The 27776-nt window shown below is 40.7% G+C and overlaps 1 protein-coding gene across 1 annotated transcript in view; it reads left to right on the top strand.

The window, feature by feature from the left end:
• The window catches only part of MAP3K7 (mitogen-activated protein kinase kinase kinase 7), a 71618-nt gene extending 45210 nt beyond the window's left edge, over positions 1-26408 (top strand). Inside the window, 6 exon segments of the mRNA XM_030555962.1 lie at positions 7-102; positions 8219-8286; positions 18131-18245; positions 20374-20435; positions 21040-21155; positions 23276-26408. Of these exon segments, the coding sequence (XP_030411822.1) occupies positions 7-102; positions 8219-8286; positions 18131-18245; positions 20374-20435; positions 21040-21155; positions 23276-23456 (638 nt within the window). The 3' untranslated portion in view covers positions 23457-26408.
• Positions 26409-27776: the final 1368 nt, after the last annotated feature.

Genomic DNA, 27776 nt, shown 5'->3' with positions numbered 1-27776 from the left:
TTTCAGCCTATTCCAAGCCTAAACGTGGCCATCGTAAAACTGCTTCATTTGGCAACATTCTGGATGTCCCTGCAATCATCGATACCAGGTATCACAGACCATGTGAGCGGGTCTATTGATAAGATGCTGGAATAACGATCACATTATTTTAAAAAAATAAATAAATACTTTTTGCTCCAGTTCACATAGAGTGCAGATGGAGACCGTCCAGTAAGATTTTCATGATGTCCTTGTTTATTAAATAAATAAATAAATAAATAAACTTGCCAACATGCGATCCTCTTTGCCTTGTGTCTCATAGATTGGTCCAGCCAAGGGCTCAATCCTATCTCTTGGTACTAAAGACTATCTCACGTATGGAGCAAAATTGCAGAGAAATCCTATATGTGCAATATTTTATATATACATGTACACATATATGTATAGTCATTGGAGCAGGGATTTGAACTTGTCTCCCACATCCTAGGTGAGTGCTTTAAGGCTGAGGGGTATGAAAACTGCTGCAAAAGGGTCAGCGTAGTCACTGACTTATCCCCTGGGAATGCAAGGTTTACAAGGGGCAGTTCTGTTCCCCAAGCCTCCCTTTTACGTGGAGCAGGCTGAGGCAGGACCCACCCTCCCTCCACTTCATGTGGTAAAATTCCAGGTTTGGTCAGGACCTGCTGTGGGTATTACGCTAACTGCCCTTTTTTAGGGGGGTTGGGGAGGAATTTCTCTTCCTCCCTACCCTTTTTTTATTTTTTCCCACCTTCCCCACAGCAGGTTCAGGAAGGGCTCTGTATATGCGTGGCCTTAAAGGCGATCTCTCGCAATTCATTAAGTGTAGGGTGGATGTCCAGTGCAGGTACTCCATAGGAAAGGTATACAATGACCCAGATAAATGGCTTGGAAAAGGACTTAAAAGAGGTGTTTTGTTAAAGGAACAAACGGGGGACAGTTGGGGACTTCCATTCTTATAGCCCGCCTTAATCCTCCTATGAGGGGAGGTGGATGGTATGGTACTGGCAGTGGATTTGCTGGAGGGACCCGGATGGAAAAAGAAGGGGAGCTGGTAAAAGCCCCCTGGGTAATTACAGAATAAACATGAGGTTACCTGCACTGTACACTTTTATCCACTGGGTAGTCCCAGACATCTTATGATAAAGTTGCGGCTGGATTAAACCCACATCAAGTATCTCCTGTCCTTCTTTCGGTATAGCCAGACAATGACTGAATTGCCACTATGAATGACAATGAATAGTCATTGGGCCAGAGAACAAGAATAACTCCATAGCCCAGTGGTTATGGCATTTACCTAGGATGTGGGAGATGCAAGTTCAAGTCCCTGCTCCAACGACCATCTTTTTTCTGTATATATCACGGACCAGCTTCAGCAAAATAGGTTGAAACCCACATCAGTATATCCCGTTTCCTGATGTTCAGGGCACCTCTCTTGCAGCGTGGGAGATCCATGTTCAGATCCCTTCTCCACAGCAGGTAGAGGGGTAATTGAACCTGCTGAGATCACCACCTCCGGCACTTTCGTGACACCAGCCCACAAATGTTATGGTAATGTTGAAACAAACCATCTAATTTCAGTATTACCGAATAGAACATTTCAAATTTTTGTTCAGTCTAAATTATTTTTGACAAACTTAACACAAATTAGTTTCAAGTCACCCAAAACTACATTATCAAAATAAACTATTCACTGCAATTTTTTCCCAGCTCTAGTTCAGACTCAGTGTTGTCATCTATAAGCAGTATATTGGGTTGCAAACTGTTAGTGTGGCCAGGTTTTTCCTCTAAAGCCCTCAAGATGGCAGCCCCAACATGCTTTTGTTGTTTTTTACCCCTCCCTTTCCCTTTCCAGAAAGCCTTCCCTCTCATTAACTTGACCTTTTAAAAAAATATCAATTTTGTTTCAGATTTCCCCCAGTGTTGAGATTTACTGAGATCATTAATAATAGATTGACATTTGTATATACTACATATAATCGTAACTTTTTATCCAAAGAGCTTTGCAAACTGGATATACAGATCTCTTCCACTGAAATACAGCCTTGTTCAGGGTAGATAATGGCAAAACTTTACTATGCTTTGGGACAAAGTGAAGACTACCCTATTTAAATAAAGCTTCAGAGGAATTTGATGTAGACCAAATGTATTTGCCCAAACTAGAATAGGGCTAACACAATGACCACAAGTGGTTAAGAACTTCATTTTGCATCTTATCCGAAAGATCACAAATGTGCTCCCTAAGGAACTGGGAGAGTACTGACTTAGTGGCAAGAACTATCTCCAGAATCACCATTTCTTATGTATGTGTTTCCTTGGAGGCCTCTCATTCATGGACTGATCAGGCTACTTAGTTTATTTAATGTAAATATGCAACAGCTCAAAGTGGTACGTTGCAAGGTAAAGAGCTTTGATATATATTTTCTAAACTCCCATCCTTTCTAAGCACTTCTTGAAATATCCCGCATGAGTATAATTCTTATTCATTTGAGACCCTGACATTTAAAACAGATAAACCGGAGTTTGCCATTAGTGTGCCAAGCTTTAAACACAAAACAAAACCAGTAAAATGGATTCATGAGACTCAGTTCCAGTTTACAGTTTGGTAGCTAATCTTCCAGGGTTGTTATAGGTATGTATCTGTATGAACATACAAAAGTACACCTTTCTTATTTTTAGTTCCAGCAGATATAGCATAGACACTGCAAACCAGTATTTTAAAAAAGAAAAAAAGCCTCGCCACGAAAGTATTAATAGCCAGTTGTTTTAAAGTATGTATTGAACAATAATGCAAAATATAACCAAGATAAGTAAGCAACCAGTTTTAAAAAGCTAGTCAGTCAGGAAGTATCTGATAAATCCTGTTTACATTACAGTATTCTTGCAGTGGCAACTCCATTTATTAGATAGTTTATGCATATACCTTCTGTGCTTTGGGCTGTATGTTACGTCATCAACTAAAAATGCTGGACTACCAAAGTGAGGCTTATTGTATTTATAGTACTGTGGTCCTTAGTTTAAAAACTTGATTATCACCACTCTGTTAATAGCACTATTTTCATACTATGTTCCATATTGCAAATATAGGAGTGCTACAAATAACTGCAATAAGGCTGATTTTACCTAGACTCTATAGTCTTACATTTTTAATAGTGAATGCTCTACATAGTGCCATGTAAAGTATAATGTCTCAAACAAAGCCCCTGCCCCAAAGAAGCTAGTCAAGTCACAAGTCAATTCAATACATAACTGCAGCACAGAATAAATACAGAGCTTTGCTGATCTGTATACCCTTGATGTTGTATATATCACAGGTGAGTCTTGGAGATGGAGATTAAGGGAGTTAGTTGATATTTTGCAGAATATAGAAGAACTGTAGAAAGACATAGATGCTTTAGAGGCTGCTATTCCAATTTCCTTCACTTTTGTCAATTAGCTGATAGCATTATGTAGTGATCAGTAGTACCTCCATATTTTTTCATCTTAAATATCTTTAAACTTTTTGTACACCCAGAAATAAATGTTCACAACTAAAATTACACAACTCCCTGCTAAATGTGATTTGGAGATAAATTACACAATCAACAATTAATATAAACACAGAATATGCTTTTATAAACTTGCATTCCTTTTATTAGAATGTCCAGCTTTTTCCCCCCTTCAATACCTCTCATTTACAAATGACTTAGTTTTAACAGTTTTTCAGGTGAGGTATAATCTTAAAATATTTTGCATAGATTAGTTTTAAAAGAAATAGTTAAACCAAAATATTAGATACCTCATTAATATTATATCAAGGCTTTTATAATACCAAGGGTAGTATTTTCTTTTCGGTGGCCTTAAAAAATGTTCATGTCTAGTCCCTTTTTAAATAACGAAATGTAACGTTCAAGCCTCCATGAATTGTATTGATGTGGAAAACTTCGTGTTGGAAGCATAATTTTCTGCAGTGGGATGCACCTTAGGAGGTACACAGGACAGGGGAGAAAAAACCCATTTCTATGGATATGATAAGGTCCTTGAGACAGAACATGCCTTCTAAACGCATACAGTAAAGGAATCCTACTACCACAGATCTGTGGTTTGTAGGAGAGGTACTCCTCTTCTTTGTACTTAGAAGGCATGCCAGCAAAGGTTCCCTGAGGAACACCTGAATTAAAATAATTTTATATTACTAGCATCGGGGGGGGGTCGGGAATATTTCAGGAGAAAGTGTCTGGCCAGTGGAGCTCCAAACTCAACAAATATCAGGATTTTACTCCAAGTGAAGTGAGAGCTTCCTCTTTATGTAAAAGTTAACCAAGTTTTGTGGCGTGGTTTCCTTTGTAGTGTAGATTGATTGATTAATATTGGCCTTATGCAAAATACATAACAGCATTACCATTTAAACAAACCCCAAACCTTATGCGTTAAAAAGGCTGTCAGTGATCTGCTAACATAACCTATTGCAAAAAACATTAAGGTTACAAAAAGAAGCTTTCAGAAGTTAGGAAATGCTAGATTTAAGGTTGCCTGTGTAACCTTATTTCTGCCCTCTTGTGTGTATGAACTATGATAACGGGAAGTCTGTAGCAGATCCAGGAATAGAATCCAGTCTTTCCTGGATCCCAGATTCGTGCCTTTAAAATTCAAAAGAACACACCATTTTTCTCTTGTAACCCTCTGCTATCATTCACTGACCATGCTGCACTGAATGAGGCGCGGGTCTTTGTAGAAAAAACGTGTTTGTGTAATTAAAAACAAGCTTAAAGAGAACAAAAAGGGAAAGAGCTTGGAGAAAGGAGAGAATCTTGGCAGGGGACAAAACATGAGGGAGATTTTGTGGAGGACAGAAAGATGGGTGAGGGAGCCTTGGGAAGGTTAGAGAGGGAGAGTGTAGTGGGCGGAAGAAGGATTTACCTATGCAAGACAGTGGCGGAGAGGAAGCAGCAGTATGTGTGAGTGAGTTGTTGCTGGAGCAGAGAGAGAACGAGGGGAAGCTGCAGATATTAATTAGGGACGATTGAGTTGCGTGTGTGTGGACTTTTGGGGTATGTCTGCACTGCAACTTGGAGATGCAATTCCCAGTGAAGGTAGACAGATTTGAACTAGAATGCTAAAACTGCAGCATGTACATCGCAGCACTGGCAATAGCTTGGGCTAGCCACCCAAGCTCAGATCCAAGGTTTCAGGCAGGTTTGGACTTGCACGGCTAGCCCAAGCCGCTGCCGATACCACAACATCCACACTGCCATTTTTGAGCTAGTTGAAGTCTACACTGGGAATCTCACCTCCCAGCTATAGTGTGGACGTATCCTTAGAGGCTAAGAGGGAGCCTGTATAATTTATTTTTTTTTTTAAAGAGGGTAGGAAGTGTTTTGGCAATTTTGATGCGCAGGGAGAGTGTGAGAGAATTTTTGGGGCAGAGAGGCAGGAGAAAGGTAGAAATTTCTTCATTCCATCAACTTCTTTGTGTTTTCACTTTTACCCTTACAGTTTACTTTCAGTTTAATGGCAATATTGACATATATAGGAAAATGCAGCATACTTATTCTAGTAACCTTAACTCTGACCCACAAGATATATGTAGACTCTCTTGACATGTGCATAACTGCACAAAAATTTAGAAATGGCCCTTGCTCCAAATCTTTTTAAACTTTTTATGTTATCTCAACTACCATACCATAAATGGTATATACTGCTCCATTGGTTTAGTTACATGTTCGTATTAGGATCCCATCCTTTCTTTAAACAAAAGAAAAAAAAACAAACTTCTTTTCTAGTTCATGAGCAAACACGCTCCAAAGAACATTTTATTTCCTCACTTGATGATCCAGGCATGTGAAGTTCATTATTCATTACAGCTGCCTTTTTCAAACCATATGAGTAATTGGTTGATAATTGAATTTTAATCTTAAAATCCAATAAATGTTGAACTCCTGCCACTGTGCATCACTTTCTGCTTTTAGATATTGTACATAACTGATGAAAATTGACAGAAGTCAATACACTTTAAATTGTTCTAGGTTCCTGTAAAGAGAGAATTTTAAACAGTTTATTTTAAAAACTAGAGTAAGAGCAAGTTCCAAACAACTTCATAAAAATATACAGAGACTAGAACTAATTAAAGTCAGGGAAATGTATTCCATCTTCATATCCCTAAATTGACATTAATCTTGATTCTGGAGCAACAAGTATATATTGATTTGCTGTCTTTGTTTCTGCTTTGTCTGAACGTTTTGCCAGATGTCTGTAGTAGTTATGCTAATTAAAACGACATTGCATAATAGAGCTTGCTTTTGCCTCATGCTACTAACTGGAGATCTCTCATTTAAAGGCATTCTATTCTCATTCACTGTAACACAATCAGTCGGTCTCTTCCTGCCCTCAAAAAGTGTTCATTTTTACCCCACCCTGACTATTTTAACTTTTTGGCAACCACGATCTAATATTTCAGTAACACATGTGCTGGGTTCTTTAAATTCACAAATGTAGCTAATCTGAAATGAGAATTCCAGATATTTTTTGCAAGCTTATTTCAGACTGGCTAATTTTAGAATGGTGCTGTTGAATGAAATGTGCACATAATTGTTATATCAGTCATGAGTGGATCATCTATATCTTGAGTTCCAAGATGAGTTGCAGCTACTATCAACAGCATAATTCTTCCGTTTATGAATAATACTGTTTTTAATGGCCAAGTAGTTATATTAAATGGAAAAGTTTAATAATTCTCACCTGGTGTCTTACGGGATCTCTGGTCGCTTTACAAACATGCATTAAGCCTCACAACATCACTTTTACATTTGTAAGTATTTATTTATTTCCCCAAATTACTGATGTAGAAAATTAAGTTACTAAGAGGTTATAACTCCTTTATGGTCAGACAGCAAATCAGTGTCAGAGCTGAGAATATAACCCCAATTTCAGGCAGCCTTGTCCCATTTTCTAACCTATAAACTGTTCTCTCCCTTAAGTACTTTTAGAATTTCTTGAATTTAAATGTCAGGTGACAAACTGGAGATGAAGGTACTAAGAACTTCTCACTTTCTGGTAGTGTGTTTTTAGAACAGACAGACCTGCTGCACAGAAATCATGGTTAAAAGAACTTCATAATATCTTAAACTGTGTAGATGAGATTAGGTAGCCATTCTCACTCTTTTTTTTGTTTTAATTGATGTGGAAATTAAAACTTCTATCTAGGAAGGCTGCTTAGTCATACTGAAATGACCCAGCATAAATATCTGAGGTAATAAGCCGCATGTTACAAAACATTGATTGAGTTCCGACTGCTGAATTCTATGGCGTATGAGGCTGTAACTGTTATAGTACATGTTCTAAATGCTACTTACTGGTAGAAAAGTTTACATAATGCAGGTTGAAGACCAAAAATTTTAAGCATTGTCAGCTGTTACTCTGATGTTTTGGTGTTTCCTTTTGGACAGCTGACCTGTCGTCCATCTCAGGGGACACTATAAACAATATTAAATAAAAATCAAAACCAAGGGAAATTGTAAAATACAATGGATTATGTAACATAAGACTTAGTTTCATAAACATTTCCTTGATGGACTAGCAGCATTAAAATGTAAACTATTTTCTATAGCTCTCAGTGGTGGATAATTGCTGATGAGTGGAAAAGAAGAGGAAGATTACAGCATTGTGTCAGTAGATGATATAGCAAGATGTGACGTAGCCTAGAAAACAATTTCCTGCCCTGATTTTCAGAATAGGAAGTATTTTTGCTCATAAAAGATGACTAAGAGCTTTATTTTGACTTAAAGTGGAATAGGTTTTCTTATAGCTTCTTAATATATGTGAGAGGAACATAACACGACAGAAAACTCTGTGTGCTGCTTCAAAGAACAACAGGTTAGAGCTGGCAGCATCTTATTGTAGCGGCCTTGCTCTAGAAATGCCCATAACGTAACTCACTTGAAATAGATGTCGTCATCAGCCCCAATCCCCAAGTGCTAAGCCTTTTCAAACACATGTGACAGAAGATGGTGAAGTAGAGTGCAGAAGCTATTCATGTGGTAGGAGTGGTTATCGTATTAGGATATACTTTCTCTTGACAGGCCAGCATTTTTTGAGTTAAAATTCTGCAGCTGTCTCTCTCTCCCTCCCCCCCTCACTTTCTCTCTGGATTTGTACAAATTCCAAGCTCCTGCTGCAACAGTCGCACCCTTCTTATTTTGTTTCTGAGCAGATTTTAGTGTTTTGTTTTGTCTTTTTTTCCAAGCAGGAAACGGGCAACAGAGGCGGAGATCCATTCAAGACCTTAGCGTTGCTGTAACAGAATCCAATCAGGTAAAATCTTTCAGCCTGTAGCTTATTTCTTTGTCTTTTGTGAACATTTAGGTGAAATCAACTGTAAACTTACACTGTGTAGAGCTGGTCTTTAAAACTTCATCTATGTGATATGGGGTAATTTAATTTACAAAACATAGTATCTGTTTTGCCATCTAAAATAAAATCTGTGAAAGGGCAGCTTATGAAAGATGTCTAGGTGACAAGTTTCTTGATTACAACTTGCCTAAGCAGCACATGTAATATTTATTCAAAAATATATTTTGTTTGTGCATGCTGCATAATTTTGTACTGGTAATGAACCTCAACATAGTATTATCGCTCAAATCTAAATGGTTAGTTATGATGGTTTCTCTCTACTTTTTGGAATAAAATGTAATAGTAAAGTACTATAGCAAGGTCTTGTTACTAAGACTTTATTACTTTTACAAGATATTTACTAGTAACTATTGCTTTTTGTATCATGATATCTAGATACCATGGTAACAAGCACAGTGATACATTCTGAAGTATGAAATATTAAAAGTAAACAGATGTCTCAAATGACCAAAGTGCAGTTAGCGGTGCTTTAGCCTTGCTTGTTTTGGTGGTGTTCATTTAATTGCTAATTTGTTGGTCAGTAATTCACAGTGGGTTTTTAATCATTAGTGTGAATTAGCAAGGTTCTACTGTAATTTTAAGATCCCTGCTGTAGTTTGAACATGGAAAAATAGGAGCTCAGTGTGTTAATCGGATTAATCAGGTTCCATATTAAACAGCCTACTATTGTAATCCAAAATAGGTGGTAATTTTAGGGGTGTATACTCATCAAAGAGATTAACATTTGATCTCTCTTCAGTTTCATGCAGTGTTGTAGCAACAGAAACCTTGTCCATCCCCCAAATCTAATTTGTCTGATTTATTTGGTAATATGTGCATATAGCAGAAGAAAGCATCAGAATCAACTTTAATTTTTCAGAATGTTTTTATTACATACCAAACATAGGGCTTTTAAATGAAAGCATTCTAACAATACAAGCACAGTAATAAATCATTCTACATTTACTTAGTCAAGCAGCGTAATTAGAAAAAAGACTTGAAAGAAAATTGAAACAATTTTGATTATTATTCTGTAACATGTTTAATTATTTTATGATTAAGGCTTCAGTGCACTTCTGTCACATCTATATGCCACTATTTTATGCAATATTAAAGTATTTTATGTAAGTTCTTTATATGTAACTTTCAATTCCTTCTGTTAGCTTTAAAAATTACTAATGTTTGCAGATACCAGATTATAATACTAGTAGGTTAGACGTATAACATTCGTATTTGATCTTTTTAACTTTCATGTATCCTGCCTTTGAAAGCTGCTATGTGCTACTTTCTTAGAGATTCTAGCTGTGTTCCTGCCAAATATTGCTCCTTGACCAGGAATAACGCAAAAGGCTTTTTCATCTCATAGTTTCTGCTGGTACCTTTGTTTACACCAGAGAGCAGAACATGATGATGCTGGTGTAGCTTTCACCATTTTCCTTTTCTTCCCTTCCTACCTGTGCCACCTAAGGGTTTGAATCTGTATCTTTTGTTTTACTTTTCTGCTCGGTCTGTCGTCTGAAATGTCTATCCATTCAATTTATATTTTGCATTTTGAGTGCCCTGTTTATAAATTGAATCATAGTGTAGCATACAAGATAAGCAGAATAAAGTAAGTACCTCAAAGTAATAAGAACACTGTGGTAATGTTTTGCACTATTGGTATAAATAAGTCACAGGTTTTGTGTTCTTGTTTTGAGATATGTGAATGGAAGCAATGGAAGAATCTAAAACTAAGACCTCTTGACTTATAATACCAAGTCAGAACTTTTCAATCACACAACACATTAGTGTGGAAAGCAAGCAAGGTTGTCTCCTAGTATGCCACTGCAGTCTTCACATGAGCGGGTCTTTGTCCACTAGCTGGAAGAAAGTGGTGGTGTGCCTTCATCTGCTCTCTTACAGCAGGTGGGGAAAAGGAGAAAAGTTTACAGAGAAGGACAAGAAGCATTTGGTGCCATATCAGGAGAAGGTCGCTACATTGTCCTTCCTGCTGACCGCAAGAGTTGCGGGAGGGCAGTGGTATTTATTGCCTATGAAGCACTGGAGGGCTTGAGGCACCCATATTAATAGAGTGGGGAGCCAATGTCTTCCTTTTCCTAGAGCCCTTTAAGTTTGCTGAGGAAGAGGGTTTGGGCTTCTACATCTGAAAAATTGGGGAGCCAAGCCCCACCTTCTCCTCCTCTTCCTCCTCCTCCTCCCTGCACTGTACAGTTCACTGCCAGGTACTCCAGTATTTTAAATGAATGAAATTGTGGCCTAATAAACCACATTCATGGCCTCCTGTCTTTCTTCAGGTATGAATGGACAGAAGGACCTGAGATTGCTCCTAAAGTTCAAGGCCTGTATTTGTGGATTTCCATAACTCTGAGCCGAGCTCCTGCTATCCCTGAAGTTTTAAATTAAAAAATTCAAAGTAATGATTTGCAGCAATATAAATGACCTACTAGATAAAAGAGGAAGACTCAATTATGAAGAGATTAGAATCCACACAACTCTGATCAGTTCACTTATATTCTCCACATAGAAATCATAGAATATCAGAATTGGAAGGGACCTCAGAAAGTCATCTAGTCCCAACCCCCTTGCTCAAGGGCAGAATCAATCCCCAGACAGATTTTTGCCCTGATCCCTAAATGGCCCCTCAAGGAATGAACTCACAGCCCTGGGTTTAGAAGCTCAATGCTCAAATCACTGAGCTATCCCTTTCCACATTAAGATTAAATAGGGTGCAGCAGTAGATGTTGAATCTTCCTAGCCGACTCCACTATTTGAGGGGATTACTCATCAAATTGAATATTTTTTAAACAAATAAAATCAAACATCAAAACATAGCCGGGCAAATGACTCCACCGCTGCGGCGGCGCCTCCTACTGTCATCCAGGGAATTAGCTCGCCAGCTTCCGGAGTGCCTCTGAAGGCCCAAGTCTAACCTGTTGCTAGCCCCCATGTCCCTCCGGATCCCAATGCCCCTCTGTGTCAGGGTTCTGCCCCTGCGGTACCCCACAGTTTCTTGGGGTCTCCTCTTCCTGGGAAACCCCCAACCCCTATCCCCACCTCAGTTACCATTTCAAATATATATAAATATATTATCCTTCCCCCACCACTTTCATTGCAAACATCCTTCTTCTGTTCATCTCTAGTCTTTCCTTAAACCCACTTCTTCACCTAGTCTTTGTCAATGGTCAGTTATAGCAGTGTTTGCTTCCATTCTCACGCCCTTTAAACTCTTGTACGCCACACACTGCATTGGTTGCCAGTGAAGTGACAGGTGATTTTCAGAATGTTGGTTACAATCTATAAAGCCTTAAATGGTCTCGTCCTGCTAAATTGGAGATTACTTCTCCCTCTCTGCTCTGTCATGCTCTCCATTTCACTATCAATTCCAAGGAAAAAATTGGCAGGAGTTTGCAGTAATTATTCTTCATACCTAATTGCCTGCTCTAGCATTTGTTCTTATTAGAAACTCACTGGAGCCCAAACATGGAAAACTTTAACAGGAGATGCAACTATTTTCTTCAGGCTGAGTGAATGTAAATGCTGGAACCAGTACCTCTTCTGTTGTTCCCAAAATAGGGCATGCAAGGTCTTGTCCTGGAGGACAAATATCAGTCTTTTCTTAATGATGAGAAGACGTTACATTGTTCTGGTTTGAATGTAGTTTAAATACTGTAGTGATTGCTCCCTTTATAAATGTATTTGTATTGTCTACTTTAGATTTCTAAGCTTCTAAAGGCAAGAGCTCTCTAAACCACATATTGAGATGGTGCACAACTGTGGTGCTATAATAAATAATCCAATTGGGACAAGCAGGATGAAAATGAAAGTACATATAATCCAGGCTAAGTGTAGTTTGTATACCATTTTTTTGAAAAACTATTTTTAATTTTATTTACCTTGTCTTCATATACATTTGTACAGTGCCTAGCACAGTGGAGCCTCAATCCTGATGGGTGCCTCTGAGCATGACTGCAATATAAATATTAAATCATGCATATAGTCTTCATCTTCATTGTCCTATAGTTCCTTCACAATTCCTCATTTCAGCATTGTGATAACCGAAAACCACGCATTATCTGGCCCATTTGGAAAAAACTAAAGTACAAGAGGGAGATCTGTTGTGTTTTTTCTCTCAGACCGATCACAGCCATCAGAGATCTAGTGTTTGTATTTTGCTGATTTTGTCAAGGGAGGTCACGTCTCCTGCCCCTCTCAACAACAAATACAAATTCTGATGTTACAGACTTGATTTCCATCATTTGCAGCTGGAAGACTATCACTATTTATATGTATTGCTGCTGTGATTAGCAATGTTGTCCAACACTAATTCCTGGTATTGAATGGCATTATCAGTGGTGGTCAGTCTAATGCTGTGCAAATAATGATTTGCTGTTTGGCTGAATGTTGCATTCAGGACATGAATAACTGAATACACTAAGTCAGGGGCTTTCAACTTTTTCCAGTTTGTGACACGCCATAGGGATAGCTCAGTGGTTGAGCATTAGCCTGCTAAACCAGCATTGTGAGTTCAGTGTTCAAGGGGGCCATTTAGGCATCAGGGCAAAATCTGTCTGGGGATTGGTTCTGCTTTGAGCAGGAAGTTGGACTAGATGACCTCCTGAGGTCTCTTCCAACTCTGATATTCTATTCTATGATTACAATTTTAAAAAAATTGTGAAATCCATTCCCATAAAGAAAGGGTAGGTGGATTCTCTGGACTTCTTGACAAACCCATGCACTTAGTCACTTTTTTCCAGTTTTCCTCCAGCACAGAATTCTTCGAGTGCTTGCTTGTGTCAATTCCATTCTAGGTGTGTGAGCACCCACGTGGACAGTTGTCAGAGATTTTTGCCTTAGCAGTATCCATAGGGCTGGCTGTTGTGCCCCCTTGAGTGCCATGCTCATGCATTGGTATATCAGGCACCGCCAGCCCTACTTCTTCTCAGTTCCTTCTTACTGCTTGTGGTGGTTGGTTGGAGTGCCTCTTTCTCTTGCTTTACAAGTGGTCAGCATTTTTTCCTACTCGAACCTCTGGTTCCAGCTGTAAATAGTGTTTATAGTAGATTGGTTAGTAAGTAGCGGTTAAGTACTGTCAGGGTCCCGGCGGGATTTTGCCCCAGGCTAGGGCATTGCCCGGTCTCTGGGTTTTAAGCCTTGCTCTGACTGCAACAGGCCTTCTATACCTGTTAGTGAACCGCATGGAGGAGTCCAACGTTAAAGAGAGTGTCACATCTGTAAAACTTTCGTCCCAGATACAGAAATAATGGACATTTCGCTTGAAGACCCTCCTCCTCCTCCTTGGAGCTGGCCTGCATGCAACACCCAGCACTTGACCTTGGTATGTAGCATGCCCCCGGAACGGGGTTCTTCCCAGCACCGATCCACTTCACCAGTGCCCAGGAAGAAGACTAAGAGGAGGGACCTGGCACCGAGCAAGTCGTATCAGGGGGAATTGGGCAAAGGACCCTGTGTGGGCTGTCCTCCCTGCTGGAGGCCGCAAGGGATCACGCCCCCTAAGGGACCTTCTGCCGTCTAAGAGATCCACACCAACTCTGGGGAGCGGTAAGAGACCCAGGCTGATGGCATAGTCCACGCCCTCCAAGTGCCCAGAGAGTAATGACTTTCCCACCGCAGGCTGGCCCGGTGTGGTGATGGACCAGTGTGAAGGATCCTATGAGGGCAAGCCAGCCATGAGGCCTCCCAGAAGATGAGTGAGCTGGGCTGGCATCTGGAGCCAAGGCATGAGCCCTTTTTCACCACGTCCTTGGTCTCCGTGTCAGCCCAGGTCACTGGTTTGCCGTTACAGGTCACCAGCACTATGCTCCCAGTCTCTGCCCTCATTCGGGCCTCACCCCAGAGGAGGGTGCCGGTTTCCTTAGTCAGCACCAGTCATCTTCACACCAGCGGTCACGCGGCACCAAGAACTCAGGGATGCTCCCCAACACAGTTGTCACTCCCCCATACTCCCGGTACCAGTCTAACAAGTTCAAGGACACCAGTCACCCATGGCGCACTTAGCCACCAGACTCACGTGTCGATGGTCCCCTCTCTGGTCACCGGAGGAGATTTCTCTGGCATGGAGGAGGGAGTTCAGCCCCTTGCTGACACAGCACTGTTGCGACTGGGCTCTGGGGGTTGGCATCTGCCACAGTGATGCCAGCATGGCAGCAGGGCCAGTAGCCAGCACAGTGGTCTTCTTGGAATACCTCGAGCATGCCAGTTATGCTGATGCCCCTGTCTCCAGTCCTTGGTCGTTTGTAGTGGAGGAACAGATGCCCACCCAGAGGACCTCCTTCCCCTGCAGGAGATGATCCCCCAGACCTTCCCCCAGTGGGTCATTCATCGTCCTTCCAGATGAGGGCAGTGGCATTGCCCTCCTGTGCTAGCCCGCTGGATGACGTTAAGGAGCACCCAAGCCCTGCTCCAATGGTGGCCACTAACTTAGGCCTCGAGGTGGAAGAGATGGCAGAGCAATTGGACACGGTGTTCAATGTACTCTCCGTGTCCACCCCTGCACCATGTCACACTCCCAGTGCATGAAGGGATCCTGAACATTGCCAGAGCAAATTGGCAAAAGCTGTCCTCCATCCCGCTCACTTCCAAGAGGGCTGAGGAAAAGTATTTGTTCTTGCCAAAAAGTTTGAATAATTATATACCCACCTATCCCCAGGGCCATTGGTCGTGTCAGCAGCCAACGAAAAGGACAAGCAGGGGCCTGTTAGTTCCACCCCAAGAAATAAGGAAGCCAAGAGACTGAATCATCTGGAAGAAAAATTTATTTCATGGCCAGTCTCCAGTTCCAGGTAGTGGACCACCAGGCTGTTTTGGGGCATTATAATTTTAAACCTGTGGGACTCCTCCCAAGTTTAAGGACTCCATGCCCCAGGAGGCAGCCCAAGAATTCGGAGCTCTTGTGGAGGAAAGTCCCGCAGCAGCTCGGTGCTCCCTCTAGATGTTCCGGGATGCGGCCAACTCGGCAGCCAGGGTGGTCACCTCAGCGGTGGTCATGAGGCACAGCTCCTGGCTTGAGACATAGGTTTGCTGTTCGATGGAGTCGGGCAGTTTTTTCTATCAGGATGAACATGAGGCTGCACAGTCTGAAGGACTTTCTGGCCCCCCTCTGCTCCCTGGGGATGCATACGCCTGAGTCTGCGATGAAGCCATTCCCAGTCGCTGCCACCCTTCCTCATCCGTTCACCTGTGCAGCCTGGACCAGCAAAATACCACAAAGGCCTGAAGCAGGCGTTTGAGGGTGCACTCGAGAATGACACTCCAATCAGCTCCCCAATCTGCCCCATCTTTTCCTCAACCATCTCCATCCCTACCGTTCAGCCTGGTTGAGACTCACCTCGGATCGTTGGGTACTAGAAATTGTCACTGGGCTACACTCTTCAGTTTTTGCCTCCCTCCCGCCCCTTCTTTTCCCCCATCACTCTTCAGGAACCCTTCTCACGAACAGCTCGGTCAGAAAATACCCTCCTGCAACTGAGGGAAGTGGAAGAGGGTCCTCAAGAAATGAGAGGGGAAAAGTTTTCTACTACTCCCACTATTTCCTGATCCCAAAGGCAAAAGGGAATTTACGTCCCATTCTGGACCTGACACGATTCAACAAATATCTCAAGAAGTTGAAGTTTTTGCATGGTATCCCTGGCCTCCATCATTCCTTCCCTGGATCCAGGAAAACTGGTACGCTGGCTCTCAACTTGAAAGATGCTTATTTCCATATCTCTATCTTTCAAGGGCACAGACTGTTTCTCCATTTTATGGTGGGCCAGTGCCATTTCCAGTTCACGGAGCTCCCTTTTGGCCTCTCCTCAGCCCTATAGTCTTACAAAATGAATGGCCCCAGTAGCCGCTTACCTGAGGCATCGGGGAGTCCAGGTCTATCCGTATCTCTACGATTGGCTCATCAAGGGCAGATCACGGTATCAAGTGCAGAGCAGTCTCGATCTGCTGCGGTCAACATGCCGCAACGTGGGCTTGTTAGTGAACCGAAAAGAAGTTGATCTTTGTACCAGTGCGACTGATAGAGTTTATCAGGGCGATTCTTGATTCCACATGGGCCAGGGCCTTCTTTCCGGAGACCCGTTTTTGAGCCATGTCAGATGTAATCTTCCATGTGAAGGACCACCCACTCATCACCGTGTGCACTTGCCGAAGGCTGCTAAGCCACATGGATGCTTGAATTACGTGGTCTATCATGCCCAACTCCACCTCAGCTGCTGCAGGTGTAGTTGGCATCAGTCTACATTCCCAACATGCACACCTGGACGTGGTAGTCAAGGTACATCCAGGCATCACTGGCGTGGTGGATGGACCCCACATCAGTGTTGCAGCAAGTCCCCTTGGCATCCCCGTTGCTAAGTCTGGTGTCGGACACCAGACTGGGGAGCCCACCTGGGCAAGCTCAGTACACAGAGCCATGGTCGGGGAGTCGACTGCACCCTCCACATAAATGTCAGGAAGCTCAGGGCGGTTCACTTGGCCTGCCAGGCTTTTCAGTTCCAGTTACAAGGCAAAATGGTTCAAGTCATGACTGACAACACTGCCACAATGTTTTATATCAACAACACGGATGGAACCAGGTCATCAGCCCTCAGAATATGGGACTTCTGTGGTGCAGCATGCCATTCATCTTGTGGAAGCACACCTCCCCTGAACCAGGAGCGTCTTGGCAGATCACCTCAGCAGAACCCTCTCATCTCACCACAAGTGGCCTCTCCACCCCGATGTGGTCAACCAATCTTCCGAAAGGTCCTCAGGTGGACTTCTTCGCGACTCACAAGAACAGGAAGTGCTGCTGATTCTCGTTCATTTCAGGGAGTCGACGGGCCAAAGGCATCACGCAAGCCGATTTTACTGTGGCACGCTGCTGCTGGCCTGAGGTCCCTGCCGCAGGCCCTGCTCAGCCTCCTGCCTGGGCTTGATAGATGGAACCCCGGGCAGGCAGCTGCTCAGCGGGGCCAGCGGCCAGGACCCAGCTGGCGTACGGAACCCAGACCAGAACTCGGCCCACTGCTGGCCTAGGGTCCCAGCTGCCAGTCCACTCAGCCCTCTACCAGTCTGGGGTTCCATCCACTGGCCCCTGTAAATATAAAATGTATTACTGACACGCAAAACCTTTAAATTACTGCGCATAAATGAAGACTTGGCACACCACTTCTGAAAGATTGCTGATCCCTGTTCTAGTGAATGCAGCTTCTGACTCTGCTGTGATAATTGTTATGTAGAATCATAACGGGATGCTCAAAATGCAACCTCTTGAGTACATTCTATAAGGCGGAGCCCAGCAGCCCAGGGAGGTGGGCTCAGGTTACAGGCCCCCGGATTGAAGCCTTGGGCTTTGTTGTCCCTGTTACTTTCCCCTTTCCTCCTCTCCCTCCCCCTCCTCCCGAGGGGGCGGTAGGGCTCAGGTAGGCTCAGACTTCAGTCTCCCCCTCCAGGTTGTGTAGTAATTTTTGTTGTCCGACGGGGGTCGCGATGCAATCAAGTTTGAGAACTGCTGTTATACTTCAAAGATAAATTTGAGATGAGGGTGAAATGATTCCTGTATAATTTCTATATATTCTAAAGTTTTTCAAGCATTTTGAGAGCTTTCAGAATAAAAAGAAGTACAGAAATGAACGCTCTTGTTTCTTTATATCAGTTAGCCAGCTCCAAAAGGGCTAGTAAAACAAACTCTTGAACCAGTCTTCCCTTCTTTTGGTTTTGTCACTGACACATGAGACTATAAGAGTCTTATTTAAAAATCTTGTTTTTATATGTGCAGGAGAGCAGAAACAGCAGCAGGTCATCTAGTCCTAGTGTGAGAATGATCACTACCCCAGGACCAACCTCTGAAAAGCCAGCTCGTAGTCTTCCATGGACACCTGATGAATCTGCAGGTGATATGTGATTTTTTTGTTGTTGTTGTTGATCTTTTGTTTATTCCTGTCTTTTGATAATATATTTTAAGATCAATGTATGCGTAAACTTTACAAAGAAATTGAATAATAGAGCAATTGATTGGTTTTAGTTATCATTTAAACCATTACTGAATTTGATTGTACAAATTCTTTAAGTAGACGCAATGAAGTTACATAAACTCTTAACTATAGTTCATTAAAAGCAAAATATATAGTTTTCCTATGATGCTACTATAAATAGAATATGCTACTTAACAGTTTTGAACATGAATTTTGATGCTTCATTTTTTAAAACACAAGGCAACATTTTATTTGTATGTGTACATTATAAATACACATGTCTAGATTTCATTGAGCCACCTTTTTGAATAAAGTATTACTTAGGATAAGTAAAAGTGGCAGATTCAGGCCCATATCTCTGGAGAGGCATGGGGGGAAGATGGCGTGTACACATGTGCTATTGCAAGGTGTTTTACAAAAAGCTAGCGTAAAGTTTTATTTCAGAAGTGTGTAAAATGTTTGTTTACCAGAGTCACTCTTTTTTGTTACATTACACTCACTCAGCAATGTTTTATAATAGTGGAATCTAGTTAAAGAATTCTTATACTCTTAGTTCAGTGCTTACAAACCATAATAAAAGGATCAGAACTTCAACACACTAACACTGTTGGTTCTCTGTGACATCTTAAGATCACAAGTGGGCAGACTTTGACATATTTGTCTCAGAAATTATATGTAGCACTGGGAGCCCAGAGTCTCGATTCCTTTCCAAGGACAGTCTTTGGTTCATGGTTTGCATAAATCTGACTAGGAAAAAAAAAAGATATCAGAAAAACTGTTTCAAAAAGTTCTCATTTTAAGGCAAGGTTGGTTACAGCATGACCTTGAATAGCCCTCTCTTTTGGTACTTGGTGTCTGCATGCGAGTCATTATCTTCAGTTCTCATTTTGCTCTTTGTTAAGGAGGAGAAAGGGGAGAAACTGCCTTTCTCACCCTCCCATTTCCTTTGCCTTCTTGAAGTTGTTTTTGGAGCTATAGTAGGTAATCTTTGGGAGGCAACACTTTTTCATTTTCACTGCCACCACCCCACTACTTTATGGCAATGCTTTTGGGGTATGGCTGAGCAGCCCACTTCTTTCCCACCTACCCTCTACCATTTGCTCTCCTGATAGCAGTCATACAGTGCTGGAGCCCAGTAGTTTCTCCACTTAACTCTACTGCTATATCTTAAGATTTAGCAATAGGCTTGTGTTCCTCAGATCTTGGGCTTCTAAAGATACAAAGCATGTCAGATTCCAGAAACATGCAGTGTCGTTCAGAGGGAAAATTCTGGGAAGGGCCATGGTGTTACTGTTCTGGAAGAGAGCAACAGCAGTGATGTTATTGGTTTCCCACATTACTCCTCTGCTATCCCTAAGAGTATTGGGGAGAAAGGTATCCTAGGGCATATTGGGTGGGAGAGGTGGTATTTGCCTAGGTTTGGTTTCGTGTCCGAGTAAAGTCAGTCATGTCATGACTGAACAAAGTTTGTGTTCATTTTGTTTTTCAGAGCTGGTTTTGCCCAACCTTAATTTAAATTCAGTTAAAGGGTAGTAGGGTGACCAGATAGCAAGTGTGAAAAATTGGAACAGAGGGCAGGGGGTAATAGGCACCTATGTAAGAAAAAACCCCAAATATCTGTACTGTCCCTATAAAATCAGGACATCTGATCACGATAATGGGTAGGCTGACTGGCTGATCCCTCATAAACAAGAATGGCAGAGCAAATAACTTTTATAAACAGACAGCCAGAATGCAAACTGTGCAAAAAACCTATGTTCAACTAAAATGGCCTCTAGAAATTTATAAAGGTGTAATATTTAAACTTTTTTCTTTTCAGTACAATAGATCATACTCTAATAATATTGTCATTCTCAACTAACTTCACAAAACACAAACCAAAAAAAAATGGATATTTCCATATATCATTCTGCATATTGATGTTTAGTTTTGTTTACATAATAATCCTTTTTTGCTAAGGAGGTATAGTATCTTATGGATGTCCTACATGGAAATGTACAATTAACTCAATTGAAAATATATTATAGCTGTGGTATTGTTGTTACAGATACCAATGGGTCAGATAACTCCATCCCAATGGCATATCTTACACTAGATCACCAGTTGCAGGTAATAACTGTATATCTTATGAGCAATTGAATTTTAAATTCAGTCTAAACTAGTCTAAAACATTTTCATCTGTTTTTTTTTCCTGAGTGACTGACATAAATATGTGCTGAAAAAAATATTGTTTTTCATATTCGTTGATGTTTGTGTCCTGCCTAACTTTTGAACAAGGCTAAAAAAAATTTATCTGTAACCTGAGATTGGTTGACTCAGATTTAATCAAGCTATTAAAAACAAGCCCTGGGAAATATGATCCTTAAAACAAATTGAAATCTTAGTTTAAAAGTATGAATAAGAAATTTGCTCGAGGTCATAGAATAAAATTGCTGCAGTCTCATCCAAATTTTATTTGTTCTATGGGATGATCAAATAGTGCTTTGATCATCATCGTTCATAACAAAGAATGTGGTAGAGCAATAAATGTAGATGTTAGGTCTGATTCAGCTTTGGCAACAGTGCACTAAGATTTCCAGGGCATGGTTTAACACTTATTTTTAAAAGCTTACTAGTTTCTGAAAGCTGGTATAAATATATTGCAGACACATTCTAACACACTATTATTGAGATATCAGTTGATTAGATTTTAACATGTCTGATTTATTTTCAGCCTCTAGCACCATGCCCAAACTCCAAAGAATCTATGGCTGTATTTGAACAGCACTGTAAAATGGCACAAGAATATATGAAAGTTCAGACAGAAATTGCATTGCTGTTACAGAGAAGGTAAGTAAAATGCTTGTGAAGAGAAAACATAGATTGAGAAATATTGAGAATGGGACAAGTGAAGTGTATCTTTGTGTACTGGAGTATTCTATCTCTATCTCAGTGACTTGAATTTTTATGGCTTTATTAGAAAGAAGGGTTTGAATGACAGAGAATAGCAGTTAAGAATATTTTTTCAACAAATATTTATTAGTGTCTAAAGTAGGAGTGTTGCTTTTAACAGATTTTACTTTTTAAGGTCCCGGTCCTGCATTGAAATCTGTAAGATTACTCCATGTGCTTAATCTTAAGCACATATACTTACGTGCAGGATCAGGGACTAAGGGCTGGTCTCCATTACAGGGAGATCAAGGCTGCTGCAATTGATGCAGCAAGGATTGATTTGGCAGGTCTAGTGAAGACCTGCTAAATCGATGGCAGAGCGCTCTCCAGTCGACCCTGGTACTCCAGCTCTCTGAGAAGAGTAAGGGAAGTCAACCATAGAGAGTCTCCAGTTGACTCAGCACCATGAAAACATGGGTAAGTCTGCCTAAGCTTTGTCGACTCCAGCTGCGTTATTCATGTAGCTGGAGTAGCATAATTTAGGTTGACTTAACCCCATAGTGAAGACAAGCCATTTGTCTGAATAAATTGTGGCAAGACATTAGGCCCCAGTTATGCAATGAGCTCTAAGCAATCAGACTCCTTCACCCATGTGGAGTCCTAGTGATTTAGAGTGACAGTATGTACGAAGTGGGTCGTATTGCATGAACTTTATTGTAGGTTTGAAGCCTTAGTGAGATTTTAAAAGAATTTTACAGATTAGAATAATATAGAGAAAAACTCTGTTTGCATTCAGTATTGAGTTCATGTACTGAGAAGTATAGAGAATAATTTAAAAACCAGTTTGGTTGTTGTGAACTCTTAGGCCTTTCTGTTGTACTAAATATTACACCTGAGACATGATCTTCATAAACGCAGTGATAAATTAAAATTGTTATTTGGTTAAAAATAAAAATATACGGTAATGACTGCTCACAAAAACAAGCAGGTGTAAGGCTCAACGGGTAGTGATCAACAGCTCGATGTTTAGTTGGCAGCCAGTATCAAGTGGAGTGCCCCAGGGGTCAGTCCTGGGGCTGGTTTTGTTCAACATCTTTATTAATGATGTGGATGGGATGGATTGCACCCTCAGCAAGTTCACAGATGACACTAAGCTGGGGGGAGAGGTAGATATGTGGAGGGTAGAGATAGGGTCCAGAGTGACCTAGACAAATTGGAGGATTAGGCCAAAAGAAATCTGATGAGGTTCAATAAGGACAAGGGTAGAGTCCTGCACTTAGGAAGGAAGGATCCCATGCATCACTACAGGCTAGGGACCAACTGACTAAGGAGCAGTTCTGCAGAAAAGGGCCTGGGAATTACAGTAGTCGAGAAGCTGGATGTGAGTCACTAGTGTGCCCTTTCTGCCAAGGAGGCCAATGGCATATTGGGCTGCATTAGTAGGAGCATTGCCAGCAGGTTGAGGGAAGTGATTATTCCCCTCTATTCAGCACTGGTGAGGCCACATCTGGATTATTGCATCCAGTTTTGGTTCTCCCCCCCCCCCCCCCCAGAAGGGATGTGGACAAATTGGAGATAGTCCAGCAGAGGGCAACAAAAATGATTAGGGGTCTTGGGCACACAACTTACTAGGAGAGGCTGAGGGTACTGGGCTTATTTAGTCTGTAGAAAAGAAGAGTGATGGGGGATTTGATAACAGCCTTCAACTACCTGAAGGAGGGTTCCAAAGAGGATGGAGCTAGGCTGTTCTCTGGTGGCTGATGACAGAACAAGAAGCAGTGGTCTCAAGTTGCAGTGGGAGAGGTGTAGGTTAGATGTTAGGAAACACTATTGCACTAGGAGGGTGGTGAAGCACTGGAATGGGTTACCTAGGGAGGTGGTGGAATCTCCATCCTTAGAGGTTTTTAAGGCCTGGCTTGACAAAGCCTTGGCTGGGATGATTTAGTTGGGGTTGGTCCTGCTTTGAGCAGGGGATTGGACTAGATGACCTCCTGAGGTCTCTGCCAACCCTAATATTCTATAATTCTATGATTTTTGTTCTCCATAACATTTTAACATTAACCTTTTTTTATCTGTAGACAGGAGCTAATAGCAGAACTGGACCAGGATGAAAAAGACCAGCAAAACACTTCCCGTCTGGTACAAGAACATAAAAAGCTTTTAGACGAAAACAAAAGTCTTTCAACTTACTACCAGCAATGCAAAAAACAGTTAGAGGTCATCAGAAATCAGCAACAGAAACGACAAGGCACATCATGATTCACTGGGACCTTTCAAATCAAAAATATGCACAGAAAAGACTTTTGTATTATCCCTTATTATGACAGCTCATGAGTGTTAGCCTCTTGATGTGTTCAGAATGCCTGTATTTGTCTACTGCACTTAGAATGTCATTTATTTTCCTTTTCTTATGGTGAACATTCAGTTCAACAGGTTTATTGAATGAGGTGGGAGAACAGTGACTTGAATTAATCACCAGCACTCAGCTTACACAAATACAGTGAACTGTGGCTGTACACGTGCTCAGTGTGTGAAAGCTAGCCTAACAAAAGAATTAAAATGGCTGCTAAATTGTAAAATCTTATTTTAATTTCTGATGTTACCTCAATAAGAGCAAAACAAAAACTTCTGTTTTAGAATGGTTTTGTTCTTGTGTCTCATCTCAAACAAATTTACAATGACAGTCATTCTCTCATGCACCATGCTGCAGAGCTGATGTTGATTAACCAGAGTAATTCATGATGCGTTAGTGATACCTTTTACCTGTAGATTTAGTGCGTTTTTCCACATGTAAAATGGTAGTCAGACTGATGCCAGGATCACTGGTTCAGTGCTTGATAGCACTGCCTTTTGACTAATATAATTTTTGTAATCTTGCATTCATAAAATATTTGAAGCAAAAGGCTGTATTTTCTTTACTTTTTTGGGGTGAGGAGTGGGATGGCATGCAGTTTCACCTAATCATACTGGGCAAAAAATTATGATGGTGATTCATTGAGCAAAGTGGGTCTCTTGTATAAAAGGAGAAAAAAAATCAAAATGTGTGGAAGCATGTGTTAACCTTTAAAGCTTTTATGCCTGTAGCATCTTTGGAAGCCAATTCAGAAAGCAAATGAATATAAAGTTCTATATAATCATTCCCTTCATATTACTTATTGGGATCTTTTGATCCCTTATTGAAATGCTGAAAGGAAAACGTCCGTATTCACCATACATGTAAATAAGTTTGTTTTGGATAAAGAGCTGAGGACTTGAGTAATTTTTATTTATTTTTAAATACAAAAACATGATATGAAGTAGGGAATGCAGATGGACGAAGCTGGTAAGAAAATGAGAGAAATGGCTTAGTCTGCTTTGTGAATCCTAGTTATTTCAGTCCTTTGAGAATGTTCAAAGCAAGCCTGCCACAGAATGCCTGCTGCCTTTGTGACTGAAGAGTTGCATTTAACAGACTCAAACAAAACATGGAATGGTCAGTATCTGTATTTGCCATGACTATGTGATCAGAAATCACTGAAAATGGATTGTTTGTTTGGATTATAAACTAACTTTCAACTGAGTCACTTTTTAATAGAATCCTAAACTATTTTTACGTTTCTCAGTCTCAGGTTTTAATAACATTAATCTTTTGCAAAGATAAAATGAAAACTTAATCTATTCTATCATCAAAATACCAGCAAGATGATCAAAAGTTTGTAATGATTGGGCTTCATTTCAGATGAATTAATTAATGCAGGAGTTTGTTAGTAGCGCTTGGTAAAATACTTAGTTGTAAAAACCTCACTACTTTTCTCTTCTGCTCTTCTTCCTATCTGATAAATGTTGATATTATTGTGAATGTATAAGAATATCAAAGATGAAGGATACCTTAGTGAACAGTGTCATTCTAACTTTAAAATAAACCTATTATTGGCAAGTCTTTCGGGAGTTAAAACCCTTCCCTCACTTTATTTAAATAAAGGAAGGGTTATCATTCCCGAAACCTTAGCAGATAATTTGATTAGTTAGCTGAAACTGATATTGGGATCAACTTAAGGGCACACATATTTATAGCAAAATGTAATTGGCAGAGAAAATAACTGTAGTATTAGGAATAGCACAAGTGATCCAAAGCATTGCTGTTTGCATACATCTGTCCATCTACCAAAATGGACATAGTGCTCAGCAGCTTTTTAGCATGTGTTTAAGCATGAAGTAGAGGAGAATGAATACTAATGCTTGACTTCATGTGCATGGTTAATAATTGCAAAATCATTTCCCAGGACAGTTATTGAGGTTCTTCTGTGTCATAGTGAAACATGTTTAAATAAATTAATATTAACACTTCATATGCAAAGTCACTTTATGGCAAAATTTGAATAATGGAAGTGAAAGCAATGCTAACTTCATTTAATGGTACATAATACAAAAGTCTAAGTTAGAACTGTTGCTTATAACCTTTTAAGTTTACATTGAAAAGGGTCTCAGACTGTAAAATAAGTAATGTACACTGTGTGGAATTCAGCTCCATTTACTGCTTAGATTGTGTTGCCATTCTAATGATATTTTCCAGAGAGAATATAGAGTTCATGTCCTTTTGCCTTTCAATCTTCCCTTCCCTAATTCCACCAAAAATTTGAACTATTTGCCCCCACTTTCTCAGTGAAGTCTTCTGTGTGGGCAAAATCCTTGTACATCTCCCCCCAGCAAACCTAGAGGATAGCAATGGCTATTTGAGCCAAGGAGAACTAACAATTTATCTTCTTGTGACTTCAGCATTTTCAAAAGGCTTTTGTTTTTAAGTTGTTTACAAATGTGCTTTTATTTTTTTCTGTTAAGCTTTTTTGGAGTGTTCAGGACATATTTTTCATGTTATCTTTTACTCAGTTAAAGCTAGCCCTCTAGTTGTGGATGTGTAACATCTAGTTTTGTCTGGGCGCTGCCTCCTCATTCTCAAAACGGTAACAGGTTCTGCTTTTTGTCAAAATATGTGTTGTGTAAGACATTGTGTAATGAAAGTATGCTTCTGTATACTGTGCAATTTTACCAAAAATGCTTTTTTAGGCTTTATTTTTGTTTTTTGATGAAAAGTTGAAGATTGTAATTCAAAACTTGTACATAAAATAGTGAATTATTTCATATGATGTGGGAATGAGCAGTGTGGCTTTCTGCTACAGGGGTGTATTACATTAGCAGGAATCAAATTAATAAAAGCTGAGAGACTTTAACAGAGTTGTCATGCCCCACCACTTGCCATGGCATCTTTGATCTGTGAGGGAATCCCGCAGCTTGTGGGACGCAGCCATCGGTACCAAAAAGAGAACACTCTTCTTCTGTTCTTTGCTGTTTTCCTTGATGCATGCAGAGTGACAGCTATGGACAAACAGATCCCACCACAACTGCATGTCAACACTGAATCCACCTCAGACAACCCTATCTGGAGAAATTTGCCTGATTCTGTTCCTAACACACTTATGCTTTGTGTGAGAGGCTTCACTGGAATACATAGGCAGTCGCAATTAATCCATTGAGCATCCTGTCTCCCTGGATAACAGTAACTTTATCCCAACTCTGTCCCATTGCCCCCGGACTGCCTGTCCTACCAAGGGGTTCCCAGATGCCATGCTCAAACATACTAGTTTTTTTTTTTTAATCTTTTTAGTAACAGTAGGAGCAATGTGGGAAGAGCATTCCCAACCCCTGGGAGTAGGAGTTCCACATGCTAATGGTTGGGGAGAAAAATCCTGCTAAGCCAGGTCTCTCATACATGTGTGATGCTGTTTAAAACAGATTAACTTTTTTAAGGACTTAAATATATTCCAGAATTGATTGTTGTGAAGTAAGTTGTCTGTAGTCACCTTTAATACTTTCACTGGTTCAGGTGCATGGGATTTTTTTAAATACGTTCCAGTCTTGTTGCTTAGGCTCTTTATTTAATTACTAAATCCTGACAGAATAGTGTTATATCAGGAAAAGGTGGCGCCATTGTTTGCATTATTCCTGTCAGTAAGAGTGTGTCAGTTTATTATTTCTGAGCATTTTTAACACCTGGAATCTGTCAGATTGAGGAATTAGGTCAGTTTAGTGTGCAACAATTCCTCCCATCTGCTCCACACAGTTAAAGTGACATCTTTCCCTTCCTCCTGTACTGTACATGGCTGGCTGTTTTAATCAGTGTGACACAGCAGAATTGAATTTAGACTAAATGAATACAAACCTGTTACAAGGTGTAAAACAAACTGAACAAGAATTTGATGTGATTTCAGTAAGGTGGTGGTGTTGTTAAAGTCATTATTTATGCTTTGTAATTACATTCCTGGATCTCAAAAGTATTTGCAGAATTAATTAATAGAGCCTCAGAAGGGTTTTGGTCCAATTTATATATGGGTAAATAGAGGCATGAAAATGTTAAATGACCAACCTTGTACATGGTCAGTGGCAGAGCTAGGAATGAAGGCAGGAAGATCTGAGTCTGTCTCCTGGTTGTAAGAATGGACTGGTCTCCTCTGTCTAGTTTCAGTACAATCGGAGGAAATCAAGTTGAGTGGGCTTGTTCTTCTAGATGCACTCATGTGGAGCAGAAGGGTCAGCTACCTCCTG

Source organism: Gopherus evgoodei, chromosome 3 (assembly GCF_007399415.2).
Source record: "Gopherus evgoodei ecotype Sinaloan lineage chromosome 3, rGopEvg1_v1.p, whole genome shotgun sequence".
Lineage (NCBI taxonomy): Eukaryota > Metazoa > Chordata > Testudines > Testudinidae > Gopherus > Gopherus evgoodei.
The sequence above is the reverse complement of the archived record's forward strand: the minus strand, read 5'-3'. Positions and strand labels throughout refer to the sequence as shown.